Source organism: Macrotis lagotis, chromosome 1 (genome assembly GCF_037893015.1).
Source record: "Macrotis lagotis isolate mMagLag1 chromosome 1, bilby.v1.9.chrom.fasta, whole genome shotgun sequence".
NCBI lineage: Eukaryota > Metazoa > Chordata > Mammalia > Peramelemorphia > Peramelidae > Macrotis > Macrotis lagotis.
In genome coordinates, this window is record NC_133658.1 from 414,726,785 (window position 1) to 414,754,681 (window position 27,897).

A 27,897-nucleotide genomic window follows, 5' to 3' on the forward strand; every position below is an offset into this window, starting at 1 on the left:
CTCAGTTTGAGCCCTTCGTTTCTTAAACTAGACTGGTAGGAAAAAAAAGATGTTGGACTTGGTGCATCGTGGTACGGCTGAAAGCCCAGCAGGGCTGTATTCAAACCTCACTAAGCCAGAGAGCAGGCAGTTTAACCTTTTTTTTCTGTAAAATAGGAAAATTGAGCCGGGTCCAGGGGCTCTTTTGGAAGACCCTTAAATAGATTTCAGGAAGTCTTAATTTGGATGGAAAAAAATAGATCTTTTGTTTTTCAAAATAATTGATTTCGTTTTTATTTTGTTCATTTTAAAAACATGCGAGAAGGGGAAGGGGAGCCAAAAATTTCATCCTTGACAAAAAAAAAAATTTGGGGACCCCTGAACTAGATGATTTCTAAGGTCTTTCTCAGACTGCCTCTTTACCTTCCCTTAAGGCCGGTTGATGAGATTTTGAAGGCTTGGAGTAGGTACTGGTACAAAACATATTGCTACCCCTTCTTTGATGACGTATAAAGTGGAAAGAGTTAAATGGATACCAATTTGGTTTATTTCAGTTGGTTGGTATACTGTTAGACCTTTGTTTGGGAGCAGTGTCTTCTCACTGAGTCTCCTCTTTCTACAGAACACAAGCTGCTGAGTACTGGCCCCACAGAGCCATGGTCTATTCGGGAGAAGCTATGTCTGGCCTCCTCTGTCATGAGGAGTGGAGATCAAAACTGGTAAGATATTTAGGATGTCAAATGTAGGATAGTAGTAATTTGGGACATTGAATTTGCTGATTAGCTTTCCGGGGGGAGAGGGTTGGTTAATCCATAGGGGCCAGGTGCTAGTGGAAACATTAACCTTTATCTCAAGCTATTGTGAAGTTCCAGGAAAGTAGAAGAGAAGCCTCTGGAATCTTAAGATTAGATAAATGTTTTTATGACTTTCACATCAGGATGAGTGCTTTCTTGACTGACTAGTCTTTTTTCTTCCCTCTAACCCCAGTTTTGGAGGGTTATATGCCATTAGCTTACATAAGAACACAGCTACTCATTAAATAGATGCTATTGTTCTCTACAGGAATTTTGCTTTCTGGTAACCAGTTCACCTAGGGCCTTAGATTGAATCTTGTAATGTAAAAGTTTTAGAATTACCTTTTAACAGAATGGTTCTACCATGCATTGGTAGAAGTATTTATAGTGGTGGTAGAAAAGAGTATCCGTTACTTTTCTGCTTACCTTATAAGTAGCAGCAATTCAGGTGCCATCACTTACTTTATGATATAATGGAAAAACACTGGCATTGGAGTCAAAATACCTGCTCCTGATTCCCTGACTGAATGAATATTGAAGAACTTTGTGACCCTGAACCTAGTTACAAGTTGCTGCTGTGTATTGCTTGATTGGGAGCAGCATGAAGTTATTTTAAGGAGTCTTTAAATCTATATGGATAAAAAGCATTGTCTTTTTTTTTTTATTTTTGCAAGGCAGTGGGGTTAAGTGGCTTGCCCAAGGTCATGCAGCTAGGTAATTATTAAGTGTCTGAGGCCTGATTTGAACTCAGGTAATCCTGATTCCAGGGCCGGTGCTCTATCCAGAGCATTGTCTTTTTAGTTCCGACAGCTGTATATTTTGGTAAATAAGAGGTCTAAGGTATATCCAGATGCTTTGGGGAATTAATAAAATGTAAATTTTTAAAGTGTTATTGAATTCTTAGCATCTTTTAATCATTAGCAATTTCTTAAAACATTGGATGCTAATATTAAAATTAGCATCACTAAGACTTGGATTTATTTCACATTAATAAGGGGTCTTCATGAACAAAGACTATTATGATTGTCTTAAGTCTGCAGAATGGGAATGCACTTTTAATTCCCTGTTACAAGAGTATTGTGAGGCAATTGCTTTGGAAACCTAAAAGCACTATATAAATGTAAGTTATATGTAGTAGATAAAATAATGATATTGTTGATCATTTTCAGAATAGAATATAATGGAAGGAACATGGTTTTTTTTTGTCAGAAAATGAGAGACTGAATCCTAGTTCTGCCACTGTTTTATAATCCTAATTCTTTTTGAGCTTTAGTTTTCTCATCTTTAAAATGAGCATAATAATACTTATATTATTTGCCTCACTGGGTTATGTGAGGAAATTTCTTTGTAAACCCAAAGAACCAAAGACCAGAATAAACAATAAACATGTTAATTTTTTACACCCAACAAATTAAATATTACTTTTCACTAAACATCTAGTGAAGTAGTTTGTTCATACTATGCTTATTTATTTTTAAGGGATTTGAGCCATAGCAGAATGAAAATACTAACACATTCCTCAACTGATAAAACATTAGGTACTTATTCTTGCTCTTTCTCATCTAGAAGTTCTACTTAAGAATAAGAAATAATTCTTTTCATTCTAAATGACTTTTGTTGTTTATTCGCTTCCATATTCAAAGTCTGTTCCTTCACTGTCCCTAACTATAATCCTTTTGGTTTTAAAAGTGTGACTCCTTACCTATGGACCTGAAATTTCCAACCTATCTTTTGTCCTCTCATGATGGAGTTTTATAGTATGTTGTGGTCCCAGACTGATGCTTTGAAGGTCCTTATTTTTTTCTTTTTTTATAGGGTGTCAGTTAGCAGAGCAATCAAGCCCTTTGCTGAACCTGGCCGACCTCCTGACTGGTTCTCTCAGAAAGTAAGCTCCAGGGAGAGTGTCCTTCTATAGCAGTCTTTCCCACCCAGACTTATTAATTTAACAGAAGACCTTTGCTATGTTTAGAGAATTTAAAGATAAGGCACTTTTACTGTAGGAGATGAGTGAAAATTGCCTTTTATTTCCTTGTAACCCCTCCTTCAGATTTGCCTATTTGTATTGAGGGGATCACTGTACTTTCATTTACCCAGTTTTACAATCTTGAGATCATATTTTTTTAAACATTTTTTTTTCAAGTAACTAAAATCTTAATATCTAAAAACTAATGAAAATCTAACACCACCAACCATTCCCCATTGACAAAAGAAGGAAAAATGAAGCCCTTTTAACAAATACTTTAAAGTAAACAGTTCTCTTATTATCCATCTCAAAAAAACATAGGTCTCAGTTTCTATTCTTAGTTCTCTCCTTTGTCAGGAGATATAGGTAGTACATTCAGTCATAATAAGTATTCTAATTGACTTTTCCAAGTTGTCTTTCTTTATCACGCTATTGCTATTGTATTCGTTGTTCTTCAGTCATTCTTGACTCTTCCCTCAACTTGATCTTGTTGATTTTGCCTCGGCTACACCTCAAGTTCATCCTTTTCTCTACCCACACCACCGTAACTCCTAGGTCAGGCCTTTAGCATCTCTTACTTGGATGAGAACAATAATTGGTCAGCATGACTTCCAGTCTGCTGCTCAACAATGCATCCTCCACAGTCATTACTACTATTTCTTAGGCACAGATCTGGTTATATTCTTTGCTTTTTAAGAACCTTCAGTGGCCCTCTATTGGCTCTAGAATAAAATAATAATAAAAATAGCTGACATTTATCTATCACTTAGCACGTTCCAGGCACTGTCTCAAGTCCTATGCAGTTATCTCATTTGTTCCTCACAACAACCCTGGGAGATGATAGGTGGTATAATTGATGAGGAGACTGGGGCAAACAAAGTGATGTGCCCAGGATCACAGAGTTAGCGTCAGAGGCCAGATTTGAACTCAGGTCTTCCTGATTCCAGACCCAGTTCTCTACCCAGTTCTCTATCCACTTTGACACCTAGCTACCTTACAAATTAAGTTTGGTATTTAAAGGAATTTACAGATTGAATCCTGCCTTTTTTCTTTTAATATTTACTGTTTATTATTACCCGTCAAGCATTCTGCATTCAGACAATTTCCTTTTCATCTCTCCCACTTTGAATCTCTCTTCAAGCCTATTTCTGACTTGATCTCTAGACTTTTTTGTGTATCACTGTAGGTAAAACTTTTTGCCATTAGTGTATGTATTTTTACTTAGAAGTTATATCTGCACAGTATTGTACTTGTGATAATCATAAAACACAATATGCATTAAAAAAGGATGCAATGAAGGTTAAGTAATATTTGATCCTAGTTAAGAAGCCATTGGAGTTTGATTATAGGAGTGATAGAGATAGACCTGCACTGCAGTAAAATCACTTTGGCAGCTGTTTGGAAAAGTCAGACTTGAACCAGGCAGGCATTTTAGAAGGCTGTTGTAGTAAGTGATTAGTCCCTGAACCACTGTGATGGCTGTATGAATAGAGAAAAGGGGAAAGATGGAAGGGTTGTTGTGAAGGTAGAAATGATACAATTAGGGAGAGTGAGAAATGGAAGATGACATCATGACTTTGAACATTGGTAACTGAAAGGGATAGTGGTGCCCTTAATAAAAAATTTAAAAGAGGAATGGTTTTGCTGTTTGCTGGTAAGTGTTTTAACAATTGTCATTCTGGAGTGGGGCTGCGAATGAAGGAAGAGTGGAGGATGTATATTTGACACTTTTTAGTTTTAATCTGCGTTTATAACATTTTCTCTGCACAAGTCTAGATAATCAAACAAATTCTCTTTAGAGAACCAGTTTGAGTTGATTTCATTGCTATTTTGGTAGAAGAGATAATGTAATCAAATCTGTGATGCAGATATAGCCTATCTTTGCCTGCTTTTTCTAAACTATTGCCACTGTCCCATAGGAAAGAAAAAGGGAAAAGTGACAGGGAGCTGTAGCAGAGAGGGGATACCTAGTTGTGAGGGGCATTGAGGAGAAATCAGGCAGGACATTGCAGGACATTGCACCTCTGAGTTTGTGGTAGATGTTTGGATCAGGGTTCTGGCTACAACTCTTCCTCTTCCTCTGCCCCTGTAGGAGGAAAAGTAGGGGAGTACTGATCAACAGTAGTATTGTTGTAGTCCAACAATCACATGCTTGGCTCCTTTTGAGAATCCTGGGATATAACCCATCTTTTTGTTTTCCAGCTGGTCATGCCTTGGCTACTTGGGTATGGATAGTCCCCATTTAGAGGCTAATTTCATAATTATAAGAATGTTCTGAGAAATCTTTCTTGAATCCCTTAGTTATTAGTACTTCCTCCCTCCTAGAATTACCATGTATATACTTATCCATCTGTAAGTTCTATCTCCCTGCTAGAAAAGATACTTGAAGACAGGGAGTATATTGTACTTTGTTGTATCCTTAGCTCTTAGCATGCAATTTGTATTTTTAATTAGATTCAATTCTTCTTTTGATTCAGTAATCCTTTCTTCTACCTCTTCTCTCAAACGCTTTTCTTCAGTTATCTTTGTAAAGACCAGACATGAAACTGGTGCTAATGGACTGATGGGTTAGAAAGAAGTTTATCTTTTAGAAGCTACTTCCTTTCCCCTCCCACAATTTTATCCCACTTTATTGAGTCACTGAAAATCAGATCTTTCCTTGAGCTGTTCAGATGTTTATTAATAATAATAATAGTTATAGCTAACATTTATATAGTGCTTACTATGTGTCAGGCACTGAGCTAGGCACTTTACAATTATAATTTCATTTGATTTCATTAGATTCTTGATTCTTTGTTTCCATAGCATTGTGCTTCCCAGTATTCGGAACTTCTAGAGACTACTGAGACTCCAAAGTGAGTGACAAGTCAAGGGATTTGCCAAGTGTTTATAGGCATATTTATGAGATAGAGGGAAGTTATTAGGCAAGTTTGATTACATATTGATGGGAGGTATAATTACAGCAGAAAGTTACTTAAGACTTTAGTGGTGGGAAACCAAGGGATATTTAGTTGATTATGGGAGGGATGGTTCTTTTGCTATTATATGGATTGTCCTTTTGCAGGCGGAAGCGTGGTGAAAAGGGGGAAGTGGTAGAAACAGTAGAAGATGTTATTGTTCGGAAACTGACTGCTGAAAGAGTTGAGGAGCTGAAAAAAGTAATTAAAGAGACACAGGAAAAATACAGGTATTTATCACAAAGAATGCTGAGTGTCAAGAAATAGTGACTTAGTACTAGAGTAGAAAGTAGGTGTTGAAAAATCGAATAGAAGCCAAAAAGGTCTTTTTCTCTCCCTGAAGACAACTGAAGAAAGATGCAGAACTTATCCAAGCTGGACATATGGACAACCGACTCGATGAGCTGTACAATGACATTGCAATGTGGGTAGTATTGGTCTCTGTGCCTCATTTCTCCCTTTACCCTGGAGGAAATTTGGTCTTTATATTCTGCCTCGCTATTCCTTTATATGTTAGAGACAGTTCTAAAGGGGAAAACTGCCAGTTAGCTTATATTAACCACTAATGGCCTGTGTGGAGCTGGTTCTAGAATCTGGTTTCTAAAAACAGTTTCATTGTCATAGTAACCTGGCTTTTATCCCTAATGGCAATTTAGCGTTTTATACCTAGTAGGCACTTAATAAATTCTGGTGCTTTTGATTCTCATTGGAAAAATGGATAGTTTATACTTTACCTGGGTATAAAACTAGCTTAGTCTCCTTCCTTCTTGGCTTCTCTGATAAAAGCTTCTCACGAAGAGGCCCATTTTATCCTAGCCGAGAATTCATGGAACACCATAGAATTAGAGGAAGAGAGTGAACTATCAGCTAACATCTCATGTTCTCTGCTCAGGAAAAAGAAACTGGAGGAAGAAGAAGCTGAAGTGAAGAGGAAGGCTACAGATGCTGCATATCAGGGTGAGCGGAGACACAAGGTATTCTTTTCAGAGATAGAAGATATAAGCAGACCTTTCTTCAATTTACTGCACAATTTTTCTTCTCCCTTTTTTTATGTTTACTGACTTGAAGCCCACAAATATCTAGGAATACAAATAATCTTTAAGAAAACGAGAAAAGGGACTTTGAAGCTCTGCTTTTGACCGTAGATGCGTATGATTGGAAAACAGCACAGGATTATCAGGACATCAAGTTTTAGAAATTAAATACTTCTTAAATTAAGGCTCATTCAGGGTGAATTTATGAATAAATAGTTTGTAAAAGAGGAAAGAATTACTTGAAAAAATGTTCAAATACTTTAATCAAAAAAGATGTAAGTAAAAACAGCTTTGCAATATTGCCTCATTTCGAATTGGCAAAAATAATTATAAATAGTGGAACTTAGTGCTTACAGGTTGTAAAGGAACAGATATATTTGTTCATTGCTCATGGGAATTGTAGGCTTGAATCTTTTTGAACCTTAATGTAGTAGGATGCATTAAAAGTTATTATTATTTTTTTTGCAAGGCAAATGGGGTTAAGTGGCTTGCCCAAGGCCACGCAGCTGGGTAATTATTAGATGTCTGAGGCTGCACTTGAACTCAGGTACTCCTGACTCCAGGGCCAGTGCTCTATCCACTGTGCCACCTAGCTGCCCCGAAAGTTTTTTTTTTTTTAAATGATGCTCTTTGGGGTGGCTAGGTGGTGTAGTAGATAGAGCACCGGCCCTGGTGTCAGAAGTACCTGAGTTCAAATCCGGCCTCAGACGCTTAATAATTACCCAGCTGCGTGGCCTTGGGCAAGCCACTTAAGCCCATTGCCCAGCAAAAAAAGAAAAAGATGCTCTTTGATCTAATAATTCTGTTGTTGGGCCCAAACACTGAAAAAGTTAATCAAAAATAAAACCACTGCCTATTCAGAAGTTTTTTTCACAGCAGCAGTTGATAATTGTAAAACATATAAAACAAAAGAAATAGTTAAATAAGCTAAGATCAAACATGAATAATATAAATATATCTAGAAAGACCTTTTTGTAAAATAGTTTAGAAGCAGGGATTAAGTTTATGATTGCATTAGTATAGCAAGCACCTTCTATCAATATAATTTGACACTTTTTTTTTTTTTTTTTTAGTTTTTGCAAGGCAGTGGGGTTAAGTGGCTTGCCCAAGGCCACGCAGCTGGGTAATTATTAAGCGTCTGAGGCCGGATTTGAACTCTGGTACTCTTGACTCCAGGGCTGGTGCTTTATTCACTGCGCCACCTAGCCGCCCCAATTTGACACATTCTTGGCAATTTACAGTCTTAGAGAGTTGTCTGGAGGTTAAGTGATTTGCACAGAGTCATTCTGCCAGTAGGTTTCAGAACCTGAATTTGAACTCCTGCCTTCAGATTTTTAGACTTCACAATTCAGTACACCATTATAGTGAATAAGGCAAATATTATTAATATTTGCAGTGAATATTTTTTTAAAAAACTTGATTCACATGGTTGCAAAGGAGCTTAGCCATTAGCAATTCTGTATGTGTGTGACCACTAAACCATACAAATCTTTGCTTCTCAAAAACAGTAAGTATAAACTTCCTTTGAAGAAAGGTGATATGTGCTAATGACACTCTTATGCCGTGGACTATTAAGATTATGATATGAGTTTATTGGGTAATTGATAAGGAAATTCAACTGAAGGAAGAAATTAGGCTAAAAGGATGTTTTTCCAGAATTGGTAAAGAAAGCAAAGGACATCAGTTTTCTTGTTCTAAGTTTTTATTAAAGCCACAGCCTGACTTTTTTTAGTATATACAAACTAATGTCTTCATTCTGTCTTGAGACTTTTGGTGGCATTCTTTTGTTTTTTTCCAGCTCGACAGGCAGTGAAAACACCTCCTCGAAGGTTACCAAGTGTGATGGTCCGATCCCCTGCAGGCTCTACTTCTCCAGTAGGTGACTATCCACTGGGTGACTTGGCTCCATCATCTATTGAAGAGACCACTCCTGGAGTAAGTATGTTCTTATCTTTTCACTGCTGTTGATGACTGAATAATGGAAATTAAGTCCTAATTTTCTGTGTCCCATGCCCTGGGTTGGAGGAGACCCTAATGGGTAATTCTTGTGTGGGGGCATAGAAAAACTCAATAAGAAAATTCATAGAGATTTGTTGTGGTTGTTAGGCCAAGGGATTTTGTTCTCTCCCAAGATGAAAAATGAAATAGGTGAGAGATTTGACATGCCTCTCATCTAATTCATTGTTAGCAAAATGGGAGTGAGGAATTTGTACTGAGGGGATTGGAGGGAGGAATATATTTTGGTTTGGGTGAGTGAAACAGTTCTGAGGAAATAGGTATTTGTTTTACGAATAAAAGTATTTAGGAGATGTTTCTGGGTATTCTTAGGACTTAGATTGGAAGTGGGGTGGGGGGTGAAGAGTACCACATAGTTAAGAGAGACTAATTTTTCCAGATTATTGCCTTGAGGAGTCAGATATGTTCTCTGTTGTCTCTTAGGTAACCCCTGGGACACTGCCGAGTACCCCAGTTACCTCGTTTCCTGGGATTCCTGATACCCCTCCTCCAGGCTCTGCACCCTTAGAAGCCTCCATGACCCCGGTCACAGATGACTCACCCCAGAAAAAGATGCTTGGGCAAAAAGCAACTCCACCCCCTTCCCCTCTGCTGTCAGAACTCTTGAAGAAGGGCAGCCTCCTGCCTACTAGCCCCAGACTGGTATGGAGGCTTTTGGGGTATTTGACAGCTATAATGATTCAGTTCTTGAAAGAGAGTTTAAATGTTTGTTTTTTGTTTTTTTAGAAAGGTCTAAAAGTGGGAGTGGTCTTCTAGCTTCTTTACAGGGTACTTTGAGTCCAATGGCATCTGAACTACAACTTTCTAAGGTCTCTTCTCTAGAGAATCTAACTCTATAAACAAATGGAAAACTATTTGTTTCATGGGTCTGGGATTTTTTTCTTGTCAAATGGAGTATAGGCTTAGTTTTTATTAAGTCTGATCCCTTGTACATGGGGGAATCTCAAATGTAGTCTTCACCTCTCTTTTCTGATAGGTCAGTGAGAATGAGATGACTGTGGCTTCTGGCCACCTGAACAGTGCAGGTGTTCTCCTAGAGGTAGGCGGGGTCCTTCCTATGATGCATGGCGGGGAAATTCAGTCAACACCCAGCACTGTTGCAGCCTCTCCTGCTGCTTCAGGTAAGTCTGTGTTGCTCTTTTTTTTCTGTTTCTTTCAGAGTTGTTAGACATTGTACAGTTATTGGTGCATTTTTAGCGGTTTTGAAATATAACTAATATCACGCATAAATGAGTGACTTTTATAGGTTGATTGGGTTTTGTTTTTGACATCTTAGCCATTTATCATGCTATTTTGTGTATATATCTCACAAGCTTCAGAATTTGAAACCTCCCCCTCCCCCCCCAAGAAATGATTAGTATAAACAGAGTAATCTTAATATTAAGAGATTAGAGGGGAGGACATGGGGTGACCTGAACAGTGAGTGAAGGGTGCTTGTTGTCAGTAGAGCTGGTGTTAGTTGTGGTGCTTTGATGAAGCTGTGTTTGAGCAGTTGCAACCTATGGCTGTCTCTGGGAGAAAAGATGTTTGTTGACTGGATCAGATTTGGTAACTTTATTTGTGTAAACTTTTTTGTTCATTTTCGTATCAAACACCATGTGATGAACATCCTGATGTCTCATTTCTAACATGATAATGACTAAAGATTTTGTGTAGGTTCTATTCAACACTAGTTTCTTTCATCCTCTGATGTTTAGGAAATGATTGTTGGTTGAGTTTTAGAGAAAGTAGTTACTGCTTTTTTGTTCATGTGCTTTTCTGCCAATTCCGTTTTGTGTACCTCTTTGTCTGTTAGGTGCTCCTACTCTTTCCCGGCTTTTAGAAGCTGGTCCTACACAGTTCACCACACCTCTCACTTCCTTCTCTGCTGTTGCCAGTGAGTCTCCAGCTAAACTTCTACCACCCCCTGTAGAGTCTGTACCCCAGGCTACCATTGTCATGATGCCTGCCCTGCCAGCACCATCCTCTGCTACGGCTGCTGCCACATCAGAAAGTGTAGTTCCAGGTGCGTCCCTGACCCAAACACTTAAGAGGCCACTTGCAAAATTCCCATTTGGGCTTCAGGGAAAAAATATGACTTCAACATCAGCCCCAGTTCAGACTTTTCTTTATCCACAGACTGATGTTCTTAGAACTAGTGTGAGAGGGAGGTGGGGGTGGCCTTTGTATCATGGAAAGGCAGGTGGGAGAATATTAGGGGTCAGGTTGTTATTTTGCCTCCTGAATGAATAAGGGAAGAGTGAATAGTCATTCAAGTTCTTATTCTTGATCTAAGAATAGGCATGCAAGTTCTTATTCTTGATCTAAATGTTAAGTACTGACCACTTGTTTCTCCCAGGTATGGAATCTTTGATGGTCAGCTTCTATCTAATAAGTTTCTGAGGTGTTTTATTCTTCTGTTTATTGTTCAGTAAGTCAACCTGACACTCGTGTACCTATGGAGGCTGTGGGCGATCAGCACACTGTAACTGTTTCCATGGACAGCAGTGAAATTTCCATGATTATCAATTCTATCAAAGAGGAATGTTTCCGATCTGGGGCAGCTGAGGCCTCTGGAGTATCAAAAGCCCCCAGCATTGATGGGAAAGAAGATTTGGACCTAGCAGAGAAGATGGACATTGCTGTATCTTACACAGGAGAAGAGCTGGACTTTGAGACTGTGGGAGATATTATTGCCATCATTGAGGACAAGGTGAGTACCCAACTGAGGTTGAAAGAGTTTTCCAATAAGCCTTGTCCAGGATACCTCTCCCAACCTTTCCTCATTCCATGAATAAGAATTGCTAGAAGTTTCACCTGCTTCTGTCCCTATCTTCCTTTTGTGACCCAAAGGAAAGGTTCTCATCCATTGATTGCTACTGTGTGGGGAGGTGGAGAGAAACTACAGATTTAATTTCAAAAAAGGCAAATTGTTTTATTTTTAATTTTTATTTATTTTATTTATTTAAAGCAATGAGGTTAAGTGACTTGCCCAGGGTCACATAGCTAGGCAATTATTAATGAATTTAATGGACCAGGGCTTCTTTCATTGTCCTCTTCAATCTATGCATTATGGAACAGGTGGATGACCATCCAGAGGTCCTTGATGTGGCAGCTGTGGAAGCTGCACTGTCATTCTGTGAAGAAAATGATGACCCCCAGTCCCTGCCTGGTCCTTGGGAGCATTCTCTTCAACCGGAGCAGGAGAAGCCAATCCCTCCTCCCCCAGCAGACATGACAGTCAAGCAAGAGAGACTTGACTTTGAGGAACCAGAGGCCAAGGGAATCTGTGATCTGGTGGATATTGTGGAACCAAGTGCAGAGATCAAGGTTGAGCCAGCAGAGTCGGACCATGGTCATTCCAGCCCTGAAGCACCAGCTGGAGTTGTTATAACAGCAAATGCAGAGCCACCTGAGCTTAGAAGTCAAGATGTAGAAGAGGAACTCAGAGAACCCAGAGGTGCTGCTGCTGTGGCTGCTGCCGCTGCTGCGGCTGCTGCTGCTGTGGCTGCTGCTGCTGCCGCTGCTGCCGCTGCCACTGCCACTGCTGCTACCACCTCTACCACTGCCAACATGACCACTCCTGCTGTTGCTATTGCAGCAGCAGAGATTCCTGAAATGGAAACCTTGATTGTGAAAGTTGATGAGACAATACATCCCACAGTAAAGATAGAGGTAACAGGAGAGTGGGTGGCAGGTTATTTTGGACTACAGAAGTGATAGATGGCATGATTTCTTTCCCAGTGACTTGATCCAATAATACAAGTAATGATGAGTATCACCTCAACCCCACAAAATGTGGTGATAAGAATATGTTCCCATTCTTGCTTAAGGTAACAGTCTAAATCAGTGGTTGAGGACATAGAAGGGACCTGGCATTTCTCTTGGACTCATTGTCAGTCAGATTTTTGGATAACTGAGTGTTGTGTATTTATTTTTCTTTAGGCTTCTCCTGAAAGTGTGATGTCTCTCCCACATGTTCAGAATCCTAATGAAGACCCTTCAGAGACAGATAATCAACACAAATTTGAGTTGTCAGGTAAATTAAGAAAGTTATGCTCCCTTGTCAACCAACACAAAGGGTTCAATTCTTATTTTTGGCATATTTTGAGATATGATTAAGCAGCCAGGGGAAGCATAGAACAGCATGAAAGGGAAGAGTAGCAGAAGAAATTTATAAGAAAAAATACTTAAAAATTGTTTCTTTTTTCTATAGATTCAATGAAAGAAGAATCAGGAACTATTTTTGGAAGCCAGATAAAGGTAATTTAATGTTTTCTCTCTTCTTGCCATGTGATTTGATTTTGCATAGCAATGCCTCAAAATTTTCAACATTTTTCTGCCAAATTTTTCTCAGAGTAGAATTCATGGGGGGAAATGGAGCAGTTGATTCTGGGGATTGAGCAAGATTGATAATCTCTTGTTTCACTATTCATTTATTTTCTCAGCACCATAAATCTCATCTAAGTGCTTTTTACAGATGGCACTTACTTTGGAAATAACAAAGAGTGGCACCAGAGTAAAGATCAGTCGAGGCAAAAAAAAAATTAATTTCAAAAAAGGCAAATTGTTTTGTTTTTATTTATTTAAAGCAACAGAGTTAAGTGACTTGTCCAAGGTCACACAGCTAGGCAATTGTCTGAGACTGGTTTTGAACTCAGGTTCTCCTAATTCCAGGGCCCCTGCTCCATCAACTGCACCACCTAGCTGCCCTACAAGTTGTGTTTTGAAAGTCTTTCTTTGCCTCTCAGTCACTGTAACTTTCCAGATTTCAGAAAATAATTAGAATTGAATTTGAAGAACCACACACCACATTATATCGATTTCATTTTTGTGTCTGAGAAAGTTAAGGATGAGGTGGGAGCCTCCTGGTTTAGACTTAATTAGAAGCTAATGTTTTAAGTTTTCAGGTGTCTTAAACTGTTCTAAAGGCATAATTCTTTGACACCAGTACTAGTGTGATATTTGAAAGTATATGTAATACAGGTGAATGAGAGACAATCAGAAAATATCAGTATTAGGCTATTCTATTTCTTTGCAAGGCAGTGGGGTTAAGTGACTTGCCCAGGGTCACACAGTTAAGTATTAACTGTCTATGAGACCAGATTTGAACTCAAGTCCTCCTGACTCTAAGGTTGGTGCTTTATCTGCTGCTCACCCCCCCCCCCCTTTTTTTTAATTAGGCTATTATGACTAATCTAACTTGATTCCCAGAGCAGAAATTTGCTGATTGTAACTCTTTTATGTCCCAGGATGCCCCGGTTGAGGATGAAGATGAAGATGGGGCCAGTGAAGCAGCCAGCCTAGAAGAACCCAAGGAGGAAGACCAGGGAGAGGGTTATCTGTCTGAAATGGATAATGAGCCTCCTGTGAGCGAGAGTGATGATGGCTTTAGTATTCACAATGCCACTCTCCAGTCTCATACTTTAGCAGACTCCATTCCTAGTAGCCCTGCATCTTCACAGTTGTAAGTATTTGAATACTCTTTAGAGTTCCCAGGGGTAGGGAGGATAGGAGATAATTCACCTTTTTCTCTACTTCACCTCATCTTCTTTCATTTTTTTTTTACCTGAATTAAAGAGTAAGCTCAGGGTTGACTGAGGACCCTGGAGGGTATATTCTCTTGAACTTGTGCTTAAGGTGGGATTCCTTTATCTCACAGGTTCTTTTTATTTTAGTTCTGTTTGCAGTGAGGATCAGGAAGCAATTCAGGCCCAGAAGATATGGAAGAAAGCCATCATGCTGGTATGGAGAGCTGCAGCCAATCACAGGCAAGTAGATTTTTGTCAATGCGGATTTCTCCCCTCATCCAAGAACTGTTCAAATAATATTAGACTGTGTAACAGCAAGTGCTACTGATATTTGTACTAGCAATGTGAGTTTATTATGGCTTTTATTTTTAATAGGTATGCCAATGTCTTCTTGCAACCTGTCACAGATGACATAGCACCTGGCTACCATAGTATTGTACAGAGGTAAGCTGTAGTCTTATTTTACATTTACTTAAACAATTATTAAATACCTCCTAATGAAGAATTTGTCAAATAAATGCTCCTTTTCTTTTTGCTATTTAAAAATAATTTGTGATTAATACATTAAAAAGAAGAAAAACTAAGCAAACTCCCAAGGGACAAAAGTGGAAATGTGCGGGACTCTGGGGGAAGGTATGGGATAATAATAAGCATTTGTTAAGTACCCACTCCATATCAGGCCCTTATAAAAACATTCTAAAGTAGGAATTACATGTGGGGCGGCATTTGAGTTTAGAGTTAAATGATAGATGGGAATTTTAACAGGTAAAGAGGGAAGACATTTCAAGCTTGAGGACCAGTTTGAGTAAGGACATGGAAGTAGGACAGCACAAGCTGTATTCAGTGGGGGGGAAAGTCCTTTTGGATGGAAAGCAAAAGTATGGAATAGAGAATAGTATGAGATGAAGGTAGAAAGGTAGGGTGGTACAAGATTGTGGCGGACCTTGAATGCCAGGTGAAGAAGATGGTGTACTAGTAGGCTACAGGGAACCGATGAAGATATTTAACTAGGATTGAAACTTGGTCTAAAGAAGAAATGGAAAGATGATGATTTATTAGGCATCTGTTTCAGTAGTTTGGATTTGTGGCAACGACTGCTTCTACAGTGGTGATTGAGATGTGACTAAAACTAAATAGACTGATAATTCAGCAACATTGGTAAGGGTAACTACTAATATATAGAATCTATAAATGATTCAGTTGTTGGTTTTTCAGAATGTGGTGTCATAGCTCTTCTTCTCCAAAGTTGTTTGTACAATGTTTATTTGCTTTGTTATTAGCCAATTGATACTGACTTTTTTAGAGTTGGGGACTGTAGTACAGTTTAAGTTTTGGTCTGAGAGTAGCCTAAAAATAGTGAATAGAATTGCTGTCTTTAAAAGATTCAGCAGCAGTACCTTCTTCATTGTTGTTTCCTCCCTTTTCAGGCCTATGGATTTATCAACCATTAAGAAGAACATTGAGAATGGGTTAATAAGGACAACAGCTGAATTCCAGCGAGACATCATGCTGATGTTCCAGAATGCTGTGATGTATAATAGCTCTGACCATGATGTTTACCACATGGCTGTGGAGATGCAAAGGGATGTTTTGGAACAAATTCAGGTAATGGCAGAATCTTTATGACTTGACCTCTGAGTAAAAGGGGCTGTGTTAGAAATGAGATATAGCTATGGTGTAGCACACAGGTATTAAATGCAAACAGAAAGGGATCTTTGACAGCCTCACAATGACTTTAAAAAATACAAAGGAACACTGATGTATTTTTATTTATTTTGTTAAACATTTTCTGATTAGTTTAATCTGGTTGTGGATTTGATAAGTATAGTGATTAGAGGACCAGTCTTGGAGTCAGGATAACTTGATTTCCTAGCCTGTCACATCTTTTTTTTTTTTGTTTTTTGTTTTTGCAAAGCAATGGTGTTAAGTGACTTGCCCAAGGTCACACAGCTTGGTGATTTTATTAAGTGTCTGAGACTGGATTTGAACTCAGATATGCCTGACTCCAGGGCCGGTGCTCTATCCACTGCGTCACTCAGCTGCCCCTCTGTCACATCTTAACATGGTGACACTTGGCAAGTCTCCACTTCTTGACACCCCAAACAACTTTCTGTGACTGCAAAATGCAGAATAAGTATCGATCTGCATTGGTGGATGGAGTTTTCTTACTGCTCCATACTCCCAAGTTAAATCACCAGAAAATAAAATTAGTTGATGGTTTATGGATTTTGTAGCCTTGGGGATCCCAACTAGAAACAGGGTTGTTCAGCTACATTTGAATGTTTGTTCCACCTCTAATTTTGAGAGGTAGAAGAAAACTTCTACCTATAATTAGCATCTTATTTTCTCTACCCCTGTTCTGTTACTTCTTTTCCAGGAAACTGCGTACTTGTAGAAGTACCTCATAATTTGGACCATATATCTATTCAATTGGTGTCTTTCTTTCCTAAAATTCATGCTATTAACTGTACTACTACTACTGTACTGAATGATAAAAATTATGAGGTACCCTTACTTAATAATCCCACACTTTGCCCCCTGAAATCTTGTCTTTTGCTGTTGTTGCCAGTCTTTTAGAGGACTCTGCCAACCATCTGTCTTCTCTCTACAGCAATTCCTGGCCACACAGCTGATCATGCAGACATCTGAGTCTGGAATCAGTGCCAAGAGCCTTCGAGGGAGAGATTCTACTAGAAAACAGGATGCTTCAGAGAAGGTGAGGGAGCCAGGCTATATTTCTATCTAGGATAAATCTGTATTTCAGAGATCTGGTTGCAGAAACTCAAAAAATCTAAAAAGCTGCTGCTCCCATGATTAACTTTTCCAACCTACAATTACACACAGACTTTTAGGACTTTAACAATATTTAAAGACAGTTGGATATTTGATAATGTGGAAGCTGCATCTTTTATTAATAGTCAGACCTCTGGGTTGTTGGATAGGCTATTCCCAGAAGCCCTATCTGGTATGGTGAATATTTTCTCCCAAACCTAACATTGAAGAACCCAGAAGTGACTGAGAGATATCCAGTTCCTTGGGAGAAAAGCCTAAATGGAGTGATCTTGTTGGGGGCAGCACTTTTCATGAAGGAAAGTACTCAATTTGTAAGGGTTTGGGTGCCCCATGCTAGAGGTTTAATGGCCAGTTTGCTTTTAAATCTGTTTGACAATGTCCTTTCCTGTTGTTCTTCAGTTTTAAAAATTTGTGTCCATGTCTGTATCTGTGTGTATGTCTGTATGCATGGATATGTGTTTGTTTATGATGCTTGAGTCTCTGTCCTAAATTGTGAGTTGCTTGTGGCTGAGAGTTTCCGTGGAACCTGATCAGTGTTTGTTTGTCCTCTAACAGGACAGTGTCCCCATGGGCTCTCCTGCCTTCCTTCTCTCTCTCTTTGTAAGTATTGAATGGCTGCAAGGGATATTGATACCTCAAATGTTCTTAGCTCCTGTTAGGGGAGGGTGGTAGGGGGAAAGCCATACAGACTCTAGTGATGTCTTAAACTTATATTTATTCAGATTATTGAGTAAGAAATGTTTTTCTCTACTATATTCCTGTCCTCTATGCATGCGTGTGTGCGCACGTGTGTGTGTGTATGTATGTATGTATGTATGTGCTGGGTGGATACTGCTTATGTTGATAAGGGGTCACTGGGCTAGTTACATGTTCTTTGGGTGGTGTTATGAGGGAACTAGAATGCACATTCCCTTCTTTCCTTCTCCATCTTTTTATAGAGTCAAACTATATAAGTTATCCCTTTGCAAATGAAAAATTATCAAAACAATTATTGGCTGGCTTTCTAACAGCTTCTTATCCTTGCAGATATTGAGAGTCTGTCTTCATTCCCCCCCCCCCCAAAATAATTTACAAGACCAAGTATACCAGAGGGTCTTGCACGGTGATAATACAAGGGGCGGGTGGGGTAGGGATGAGGGATCTGCTGGAGTGGCCAGCCTAATTTGCTTTATGGAATCAAGAAGTAGTGTTGACTTTTCTTTATCCACTTTGTTAATTGTGGTTCAGAGAAGCAGCATGGTGTGATAGAAAGAACACCAGACTAAGAATTAGGAAAACTGATCATGAATCTAGTTTTATCCATTGATTTTCTTTGTGACCTTGGGCAAGTCAGTTTATCTGTGCCTCATTTATACATTTCTTCTGTATTAGAGAGCCAATGATACCTGTGTTAACCTACCTCACAGGGATGTTGTGAGGACAGAATTAAATTATAGTTGTGAAAATGGTTTAAAAAGAATTTAAGTGCTATATAAATGCAAGATGGTGGTATTGTTATTATTCTTCCTGTTGCTTCACAGGCAACCTGTGTCCTTGAGTTGGGAACAGAAAGATTTTTAAAGACTTGGCAAATTAGTAACAAAAATTTACTGGCCCACCAAAGATGTTCACTAGCTCATCTTCTCCCACAGGCTTCCCAGCCTGTACTACTGAAAGAACAAATTAAATACAATCACCCTTCTTTCCTACTGGCCTGCTGCCCATCATCAGTGACTCTGGATCACCCAGACAGGTGTCTGGCTGCTGCAAGGCTGGTTTATAGGATTGGTCTTCTAACCTTTATCTATTGAAGACAGCAAAATAATGCACAAGAGGAAGGAGCTGGGCTGCAGGGAGAGAGCAGCAAATGGAAAGAAGCCTTCTGATTGTCCTGCCCTCATGGAAAGCAGCTGTCAGGAGGTGCTAGGGAGCTAGTGCCAGGGTCAGTCGGCAGGAAAGGCCTTTCTTGTAGGGACCCCAACAGCTGGACAGGTACGTTAGCCAAGAATCTCACTGTTCACTGCCCTTTCTGACTTTCTATCTTTGTTTTGACTCTTCCTGTCCCTTTGCACAGGGATCTGGGAACTGTGGGTGGGTAACTAATATTCATTCTGTGGGGACCCCCAAGGTGAATACTAAAGACCTCTGTTTTGGGTTTGAACAGGATTCCCTATCCTGTATTTCCCCCCCCCCCCCCCCCGCATCTCCTCTCACATACTACCAGGTGCTCTTCAGCCACTTTGTGGGAAGACAGAAATGCACCACATTTCCTTGGATTCCTCTGCTGATTTGTCTCCTGAGAAACTTGACTCCCAAGCGTGCCGGGTCCCACTTTCCTTTAGTTTTTGACCTTTCTCTGATGCACTCTTTCTTTGTTTGACTGTCATTTAGGATGGGGGCACAAGAGGGCGCCGCTGTGCCATTGAGGCTGACTTGAAGATGAAGAAGTGAAGCTTTAGATCACCTTTCTGTGTGGAAGCTGAGAGAAAAGAAGAGAGAAGACCGAGCTTGGGCTTGTTGGCCTTGCTCCCAGGGTGGAACAAGAGGCGTCTGGGCATGCACAGGCCACAGAAACCACAGAAACCTCGGAGAGGCAAAGCCCTCAGCGGTCTGCCCGTTTTAGGGCAGAAGTGATGGCCTACGTTCATGTACCCATGTGTAGCTAGCAATTGTGGCTAGTTTGTACTGTCATGTGAAGTGTACAGACTTTTTTAAACCTGTCAAGTGTCTATGTATACAATAAACTCTAGAAGAAAAGAAAACCCTACCTATATCTGTGTGTTCATTTTCAGTTTCGATGGCTTTCTGTATGAGGTCAGCCAACTTGTGTGTATGTTCAATTGTCTCACCATTTTTTGGTTTGAGACTGCAAGAGGGGGAAAAATTGCCCTTAGATATCAAGTACATTCCCATGGTGGGTGATTAGAGAAGGTAAGTGACTACCCACAATTTAAATCCATATGTATAGCTAGTCTCACTGTGGGATTGAGACCAACATTTATTTAGTATTTTAATGGATTTTTAGAAAAGGCTTCTCAATTCTCAGAGTAGAATTCAGCCAATGTATAGACATATAGGTAGTTGTATTCTTCATTTCAGTCATATCAGCCACCTTTGCAGATGGTATTTTCTTTATTTTCTGAAAGGCAATGGGGTTAAGTGACTTGCCCAAGGTCATACAGCTGAGTAAGAATTAAGTGTCTGAGGCCAGATTTGAACTTGGGGTCCTCCTGACTCTAGGACCGGTGCTCTATCCACTTCGCCACCTTAGCTGCCCTGCAGATGGTATTTTCTAAGAGAAAAGACTGCCTGCAATTCTTTTCCTTGTGCATTGGATTTACATTGATTTGTTTGTTTTGGAAATGAATGAATTTCCAAGTTGTGTATGTGAAGGATGAATAATGCCTTTTAAAGTCATTCCTTTGATTTGGCCAACCCTACTCTATTTTCTCTCATTGATGCCTAGTTTAAAAATGAAAAAAGTCATTTTAGTGTTTTTATAGGAGAGAAATTATGAGTAATTAAAAGAATGGTATATTTAAAGTACTTTGAGATCTTTCGTGAAAAGTTTATTAAACTATAAGTTAATGTTACTATGTTAAAAAAAAAATCACAAAAGCTAGATCTAACCGAAACAAATAGAAAGTACTGAGTGATAACTTTATATGCCATTACTTGGTGTTAAGATGCCATTACTTGTTGTTAAGGGGCATACTAAAGACATAGCATTCAAGATCTTTTTCTAGTTAAGTGGGACAGATAAGGGAAGTAATTTTCAGGTTGTTTGCAAACATGAAGGGTTGTGATAGAATGCCAAAAGTATTAAAAATGTATAGAAAAGAACTTTGTGGAGGAAGTGGGCATTGAAGGTGACATTGGGTGTAGATTGATGGAGAAGTTGGTATTTTATATGATTTAGAAGTCACAAGAGTAAAAGCTTTTATAATGAGTAATATAGAGATGCACTAGTTGGAACAGAGCAGATTGGGGTTTGTTTGATGAAGGAATCTGAATGTTGGTAATTTGGATTTGATCTGATAGGAGATCTTAGTGGTTTTTTGATCCAGAAAGTAGCTTATGATTTTAGAACAGTGTTGGGTGTTGCAAGATGGACCTATGGGTACAGAGGGCTTTTGCATCACTCCAGGAAGAAGTGAAGACCCTGAACAGAGTAAAAAAGGTGAAAGTAGAAAATATGGGGTAAGACTTGGGGATTTATAAGATTCTACTTCTAGAATTGAAAATGACCTTAGAGGTCTTCTGTCCTATCCTCTCTTTTTGAAAATGAGGGCACTAAGACTCAGAAGTTTAAAGTGAGTTGCCCAAAGTTACATAAGTAATAATTGATAGAGCTGGTATTTGTGCAGTCATCCTTTGACTCCAGATCCAGCAGATGGTAATGGGGAAGGAAATGGCAAAGGTTTTAAGTTCAGAAGCCTAGAAGAATCCCTCTGATATTGATGAGCCTGTTGGAAAGGAGAAAAGCTTTCGAAAAGATGAGTTTATGATGTTAGGGTCCCCAAGGAATATTGTCTTTTGGGCTGTTAAAGCTAAGAAACTAAAAAATGTTCGAGTGGTCAGGACTCGGGATGATACATATTTGAGTCATTGCGATAAATGAAAATTGAAGTCGTAATTAAATACACACACACACACACACACACACACACACACACACACACGGGGAGTAGAGAACCAGGAACTGAGTCCTGATTGATGTTGATTGTTAAGGAGCAAGAAGATGAATCTGCGAAAGATGGGAAGAAAGTTAGAGGGCTAGGAAAGTTTGACAGGATGACTTGGAATTGGGAGAGGTTTATCATTTTGCAAAATTTGACTAGGAAAACATTGACAAATTAGGAACAGTGTCAAAGGAATGACAGATGAAACCAAATAGTGGGCAGATTTTCTATGTTTATCTTGCTGCATTTTGTAATGTGCCTCTTCTTTGGGAGAAGAATATTTTATAGGAATATGTCTGTATTAGACCTTTTCATTTTACCTTGTGCTGAATACTTGGGGAATCTAAAAACAAGTTTTTTGGAATTGGAAATAATAGCTGACTCATTTTTCTGATTGCACTATTTTCTGTTCACTTTCCCTTCAGCTGCAATTGAGAGAAAAACTAAAAATCAAGTTTTGGGAACTTAGATTACTTTCCCCTTCTTAAAGATTAAATAGAGAAATTCCTGACCACTTGACTGTTGTGAACCATGGAAGAAAGGTGGATGTTGGGGATGGTTCTGGAATGTTGAGTAAATCTAATCCTTTTTTCTGTGTATTTGCAGATGGGGCATGACTGGGTTTGGTTGGATTCTGAACAAGATTATCCTAATGACTCTGAGCTGAGCAACGACTACAGGTCCCTCTTCAGCTCATGGGACTCCAGTCTGGATCTTGAAGTGGGCAGCTGGAGGGAAACAGAAGAGCCAGGAGCAGAGGAGCTAGAGGAGAGCAACTTAGGCAGAGAGTCCAGTGACCCCCTTATGGGGGATGGAGGCAGTGAGGAATCCCAGGAAGAGACAGAACAATTCAACCACCAGAACCTCCTTCATTTCCTCTCTGAGGTAATCGTGTTTGCTCAGAGTGGTCAGGTCCAGAATGAGGGCAAGTTGTAACCCTCTTAGCCGTCCCTTTCTATTTACCCCACATGTTTTTCTGAGAACAATTTGACGGAGCTGGGGTGATCATTGCTCATCAAGCACTGTCAGAAGTTGAGATGAAGTGGTATAGAGGGAGCCAGTTAGGAAGTCAGGAAGAGTTTATTACTTTAGCTTTGCCACCATGTGCAAAGCACTTAATCTCTCAGTGTCCAAGGCAGCTTTTTTAAGGTTTTGTTACAGATGAGTTGTCATTCTGTCACTGGAGAAAGTTTTATATTGAGAGTTCCCTATACTTAGGATTTTTTAAAAAAGCAGCAGAGGATTATCTATACTACTGTTGCATTTCATTCTTTTCAGTGATCCTGGGGGGGGGGTCAACAGTTGCCTGTTATGAAAAAGGATAATGGGGTTACAGTATTCTGTGACTTCACAGTACAACTCTGGGTGGGAATTTTAAATGGCCCAGGTTTTGTGGATAAAAAGTTTTTGTACAGCATTTGCAATAAAACCATTTTAAGAATAACCAGGCATACACCTGGTCCTTAGCTCAGTTGTGGGTGTAGATGATGATTCTCATTGCTGTCCTTGTAAATATGAATATGGAAATAAACTGTTATTGCAGGTAGCCTACTTGATGGAGCCACTGTGCATCAGCAGCAAGGGAACAAGTGAGGGCTGCAGGTCTCAGCCTGGCTCTAGGAAGCAAGAAGGAAGGGAAACTCAAGATGTTGAGGGAGAGGCAGGGGAGCCATGCAGGGAAATCGAGGAGTTTCCAGCCAAGGGAAATGGCTCAGTAGCACAGAAGGAGCTGGAGGGAAAAAATGAGAGGCCAGAAATGGCCCCAGTTTCCTCAAATATATGTGAAGTTCAGGGGCCACCCCCAGAGAGTGAAGAGGTAAGTAAGAGCTAAATCAGCTGTTTAAGTAGAATGTTTCTCATTGCCCAACTGACGGTCTGCTCTGGTCCAATCTAGGAAGACTGACCTGACAGGTATTGACGAGTTGTAACATCCCAACTAACCTTGAGAATTTTTCATAGTAAGCTTGTTGATGTCAGGAGTATAGTGATTCCTTACTTGTTCTGAAAGAAGAAAGCGAAAGTTCTATTATAGAGTTATTAAATATTTTGCTGATTCATCTAATCCTAATACTGCTTTTTATTCTGTACTTAATGTACTTAGCCTCATAAGAGTGGTAGGTCTTAAGTCACCTTAGCCAGGAAGAGATGTTGTTGCTCTATTACTGTAACTTTTTCTAAAGCCTGCTTTGTTTCCTGGCTTCCCCAGGGGGAGTCAAAGGAAAAACCCATAGAAGAAAAGGGAGAAAGATATGTCTCTGAGATAGAGAGCAGACCACCTTTGGGTGAGTGTGATGATGGCCTCAACATTAAGGAGACTCCATTGGTGGATATAATTTTCAGCAATGCCTCTTCATCCAAGATGTGAGTAACAGTTTTAACCACAGTTGTCAGATATATTGTAATAATCTGTTGGGTTTTTGTTAAAACTTTAATATACCCTCTGATATATGTGAACAAAAATGATACAAAGATGGTATATGATAAATTCAAACAAGAAATACATTCTCTGGGATTTTTTTTTCTGGTAATTTTTGAGTTTATTTGCATGTCAACTTTTCATCTGTAAACCAAAAGGTAGGTTAAAACTTCCCTTTTTATTGGAAATGCATTAACTGTGAGTAACTGAGTACTGAATGTATTTCAAGTAAAGATTCAAGCAAAGTGAGTGTTGTGAGTTGTCCTTGTGGCAAAAAATTCCTCTGAAAGGTAACATTCTTTAGAAATAGGTGACTCTCCCCAAAACATCTTTCCTCATTATATTGTAAGCTCTTTGAGGGCAAGGATTTTTCTTATTTGTATCTCCATCACTTAGCACAGTGCCGGGCTTATAGTAGGCATTTAATAAATGTTTATTGTCCATCACTGACTATTGATTACATGTCAGTGTTGATCACTTGGTCTATACTGTCACCTAGTAATAGAAAGCTGGGCTTCTGGGAGTATGAACATCTTTCATGCTATTATGAATTCTATTTCTGCACCTAAAATAAGTAGAAGCAGAACCAAATAAGGGAGTGTGTTTAAGATAAATCACAAAGGAGAGTAAAGGGTTAAAGACTATCAGAAATCCAAATTTTTGTGCAGATCTTGGTAGACAATCTGTGTTTTCTTAAATTGTTATTGTGAGTCACTGGCAAAAAAGATCATCTGGTTACCAATATTCTGGTGATGAACCTTTCTGAACTTAGGTCCAGTTAGACTTTAGGACCTAAAAGGAAAAGCTATAGAAATTAAGGTATTTGGGTTTTTGTTTTTTTTTTTAAGGACAAAAAGCTATAGAGAAAGACCTAAGAACTGCTTTTAAGGTATTTGGATGATTATTATCCATACAATATATTAGCAAGCTTCTGTTAATATTAGCATCTTGACATAGAAATAATTCTTGAGTTCTCAAGGGCTGTGTCATAGGAGCATAGGTTCTGCAGGTCCTCCTGAGCTAGAAAGACTTCAAATATGAATCCAGTAATGGATTTCCTTTGTTAAAGAACAAGCCTGTTTCAAGATGGCCATCACCAGGGTTGGTCCATCATGTGATAAATTTGTTTGGTATACATCAAACCTGGTCAAAAGCATATACTAAAGCATGGAAGGGTTGTGTTCTTTGCTGGGGGGGGGGGTGGTTTTAAAAATAGTTTTTAGTTAATATTTCAGTAGAGCAATAAACATTAAAAGTTATAATGAAAGAAAAATCTTAACTAAGGTTGAAGAGAAGTTTATAGGAATTTGTGCCAGGCACCATGCTGAGCACTTTTTATATCAAAGCAATGATACTGCCCTGATTGCCCATTTTGTGTTAAAGAATTAAATGAAGCTAAGCAATTACCTTCTGAATTGTATTTTCTTTTATCATGAGCATGAGACAGCATTATATTGTACTACTAAGAAAATAAAATAACTGACACAGTCTCTAAAGATAAAATATATATATATATATATATATCATTTAATTTTCACAGTAACTCTGTGAGGTAGTACTATTTTTATCCCTGTTAACTGATAAGATAAAGAAATTTTAGAGAAGTTGTCACTTGTCCAAGTTCATATGAGTAGGAACTGTCTGAGGCAAGATTTTAAAACTTGGAGTAGTTTGAACCCAAGTTCACTATCTTAAACTGCCTCTCAAGTATCCTTTATTTATGAAATGTGGTAGTAACTATGCTATACCAGAATTATTTTTACTTACCGTGTTTTAGATAGAATACTGTTTTTCCTATATGGAAAAGTTGCATCAGTAATAGAATGCTGGGATATTAGTTTTTTTGGGTTTTTTTAGTTTTGTTTTGAGTTTTTGAAATTTTTGCTAAGCTTCTTTGTGGTTTTTATTCCTTTTTAAACAAAATGAGATGAAAATGAAAGTTTAATTTTGTTCAAATGATTGCAGAATGTGGAAAGACTTGCCTTTTCTATTGATTATTTTTAGCAAATTGTAATTGTGTTTGTTTTGAAATTTTGAAACTCTATGATGCTAGCTTTCAAAGAAACTATGTGCTGTGAGACATTAGTGTACAGAAAGTCAGAGCCATATTCATCTAAAAACATTATCTAATTTTCTCCATTTTCACCCAGTTAATATGCTCTGTTAAATTTGTAAGATCTCATTTACATGGGTTTAAGTACAAAAAAAAATGTCTGTATGTGGAGTGGTAGAAGTACATACAATTAAGCTTGCTTGGCAGTCTTTTTTGTCATGAAGGGGGATTTCCTGAAGGTGAAACTTCTTAGATAATTGGATTAGGGACTTAAATATCCTCTTTCTTGAAGATACAGAAGAGAATCTCAACAGTTAAATGCCATTCTGGCTGAGATCAGGGGATGAACTTCATAGGCCAACTGTGTAGAGTCTTAATTGCAGAAGAAGAGATTAGCAGAAGTGAAGAAGATACAAACCATGGTAGATATGCTGAAAGGATCACAGAAAAGCCTTGAAAAGAAGGAAACCCATCATTGAGTGAAGACTGAGCTTGTTTATAGTTTTGAGCCTCTCATGAAAACTTTGGAGAAATATATAGTACCTCTCATTCTGTTGTGTTCAGTTCTTTAATCTTGGATAGACACACAGCAAAGTTCCTTCCTTTGATGAGACTTGATAAAAAGTTAAGGCCTAAGAATAGGGGCTACCTTGACTAAAAGAAGCAGAATGATGCATTTGGGAAATGACCACGTCCCTTCCCACAGGACTGATCCAAACCAGGGTGATCCTGTCAAGGAACAGATGATGTTCAAGAAAACTCTCCTTCCAGTCTGGAAAATGATTGCCAGTCACAGGTAAGTGTCTCAAGTTTGATAGGAAGCAGGTAGTAGGATGGCTGTTTGCCACTGAAGCATATTACTCAGGCTGTGTTGTCAGATACTGGGTAGGTCAGGCATAGTAGAAAAGATAAATACATACTTGAAGTGAGCCACATGAGACAAAACTTGATCAGTGTTTGGTCCTTTCCATTCATAAGCACAAGCAATTAACTTTATAAACAGGCTTTTGCAGGTCTCTAGAAGAAAAATATTGCTGTCATTTGAATTTAATTTCTCATTTTTCTTCAAAAATGGGACTTTTAAGAGATAAAATTAGAATTTTTTGTGTTTTGAACCTGTTATTTCTTTGGGATGAAGAATTTCTGGAGGGAATCTCCTTCTACTAATGCAGAACAGTACATAGGGACCTAAGAGGTTCCTGATCATTTAACCTCTATGTGTCAGAAATAGATTTTCCACCATGGATGGTTTTCTATTCATTACACTATACTACCTCTGAGATCAAATTTATATGTAAAATAAATGCCTCTTTCTCTAAGGACCCTAGCATGATGGGGTCTCAAGTATCTGAGTTCAAACTGACAGAGTAGGTAGCATTAGCATAGAGAGTTCTACATACTACTATGTCAAGAGGGAATTTACACATTTTTCTACTCCCAGATGGTATTTCCTTGGAGGAGGCTGGCATAGAACAGCACAGGACTTTGCAGTTAACCGGTTATATATTCTTCCTGTTTTGATTCAGTGACCTGCTGGGGCTCCCCTTATTCTTTCTGGGTTTGTTCTTTAACAGGTTCAGCAGTCCATTTCTGAAACCTGTGTCAGATAGGCAAGCTCCGGGGTACAAGGATGTGGTGAAAAGGTCAGTGAAGAAGGGGGAAGGAAAGGTTGGTTGCTTCATATCCTTGTGCCTATTCTCTTTTTCCTTCTGTTTTCTTGT

The 27,897-nt window shown here is 38.9% G+C and overlaps 1 protein-coding gene across 12 annotated transcripts in view; it reads left to right on the top strand.

The window, feature by feature from the left end:
• BRD8 (bromodomain containing 8) overlaps window positions 1-27,897 on the top strand; it is a 31,440-nt gene that overhangs the window by 1,003 nt on the left and 2,540 nt on the right. For 3 of the 12 annotated variants that reach the window (XM_074212969.1, XM_074212968.1, XM_074212970.1), the window contains exons 2-25: window positions 602-698; window positions 5,542-5,591; window positions 5,801-5,923; window positions 6,037-6,117; window positions 6,586-6,650; window positions 8,526-8,662; window positions 9,167-9,385; window positions 9,720-9,864; window positions 10,539-10,748; window positions 11,155-11,435; window positions 11,804-12,397; window positions 12,668-12,761; window positions 12,939-12,985; window positions 13,975-14,189; window positions 14,401-14,493; window positions 14,629-14,697; window positions 15,681-15,858; window positions 16,865-16,969; window positions 17,602-17,646; window positions 22,314-22,592; window positions 23,251-23,523; window positions 23,914-24,068; window positions 26,883-26,972; window positions 27,751-27,819. In XM_074212969.1, coding sequence (XP_074069070.1) covers window positions 636-698; window positions 5,542-5,591; window positions 5,801-5,923; window positions 6,037-6,117; window positions 6,586-6,650; window positions 8,526-8,662; window positions 9,167-9,385; window positions 9,720-9,864; window positions 10,539-10,748; window positions 11,155-11,435; window positions 11,804-12,397; window positions 12,668-12,761; window positions 12,939-12,985; window positions 13,975-14,189; window positions 14,401-14,493; window positions 14,629-14,697; window positions 15,681-15,858; window positions 16,865-16,969; window positions 17,602-17,646; window positions 22,314-22,592; window positions 23,251-23,523; window positions 23,914-24,068; window positions 26,883-26,972; window positions 27,751-27,819 — 3,680 coding nt within the window. In that variant the 5' untranslated portion in view covers window positions 602-635. Of the gene's footprint in view, window positions 1-601; window positions 699-2,588; window positions 2,659-5,541; window positions 5,592-5,800; window positions 5,924-6,036; window positions 6,118-6,585; window positions 6,668-8,525; window positions 8,663-9,166; window positions 9,386-9,719; window positions 9,865-10,538; window positions 10,749-11,154; window positions 11,436-11,803; window positions 12,398-12,667; window positions 12,762-12,938; window positions 12,986-13,974; window positions 14,190-14,400; window positions 14,494-14,628; window positions 14,698-15,680; window positions 15,859-16,864; window positions 16,970-17,601; window positions 17,647-19,416; window positions 19,793-22,313; window positions 22,593-23,250; window positions 23,524-23,913; window positions 24,069-26,882; window positions 26,973-27,750; window positions 27,820-27,897 lie in introns of those variants that run through there. The other 9 variants (XM_074212966.1, XM_074212965.1, XM_074212971.1 and 6 more) reach the window with 8 other exon arrangements.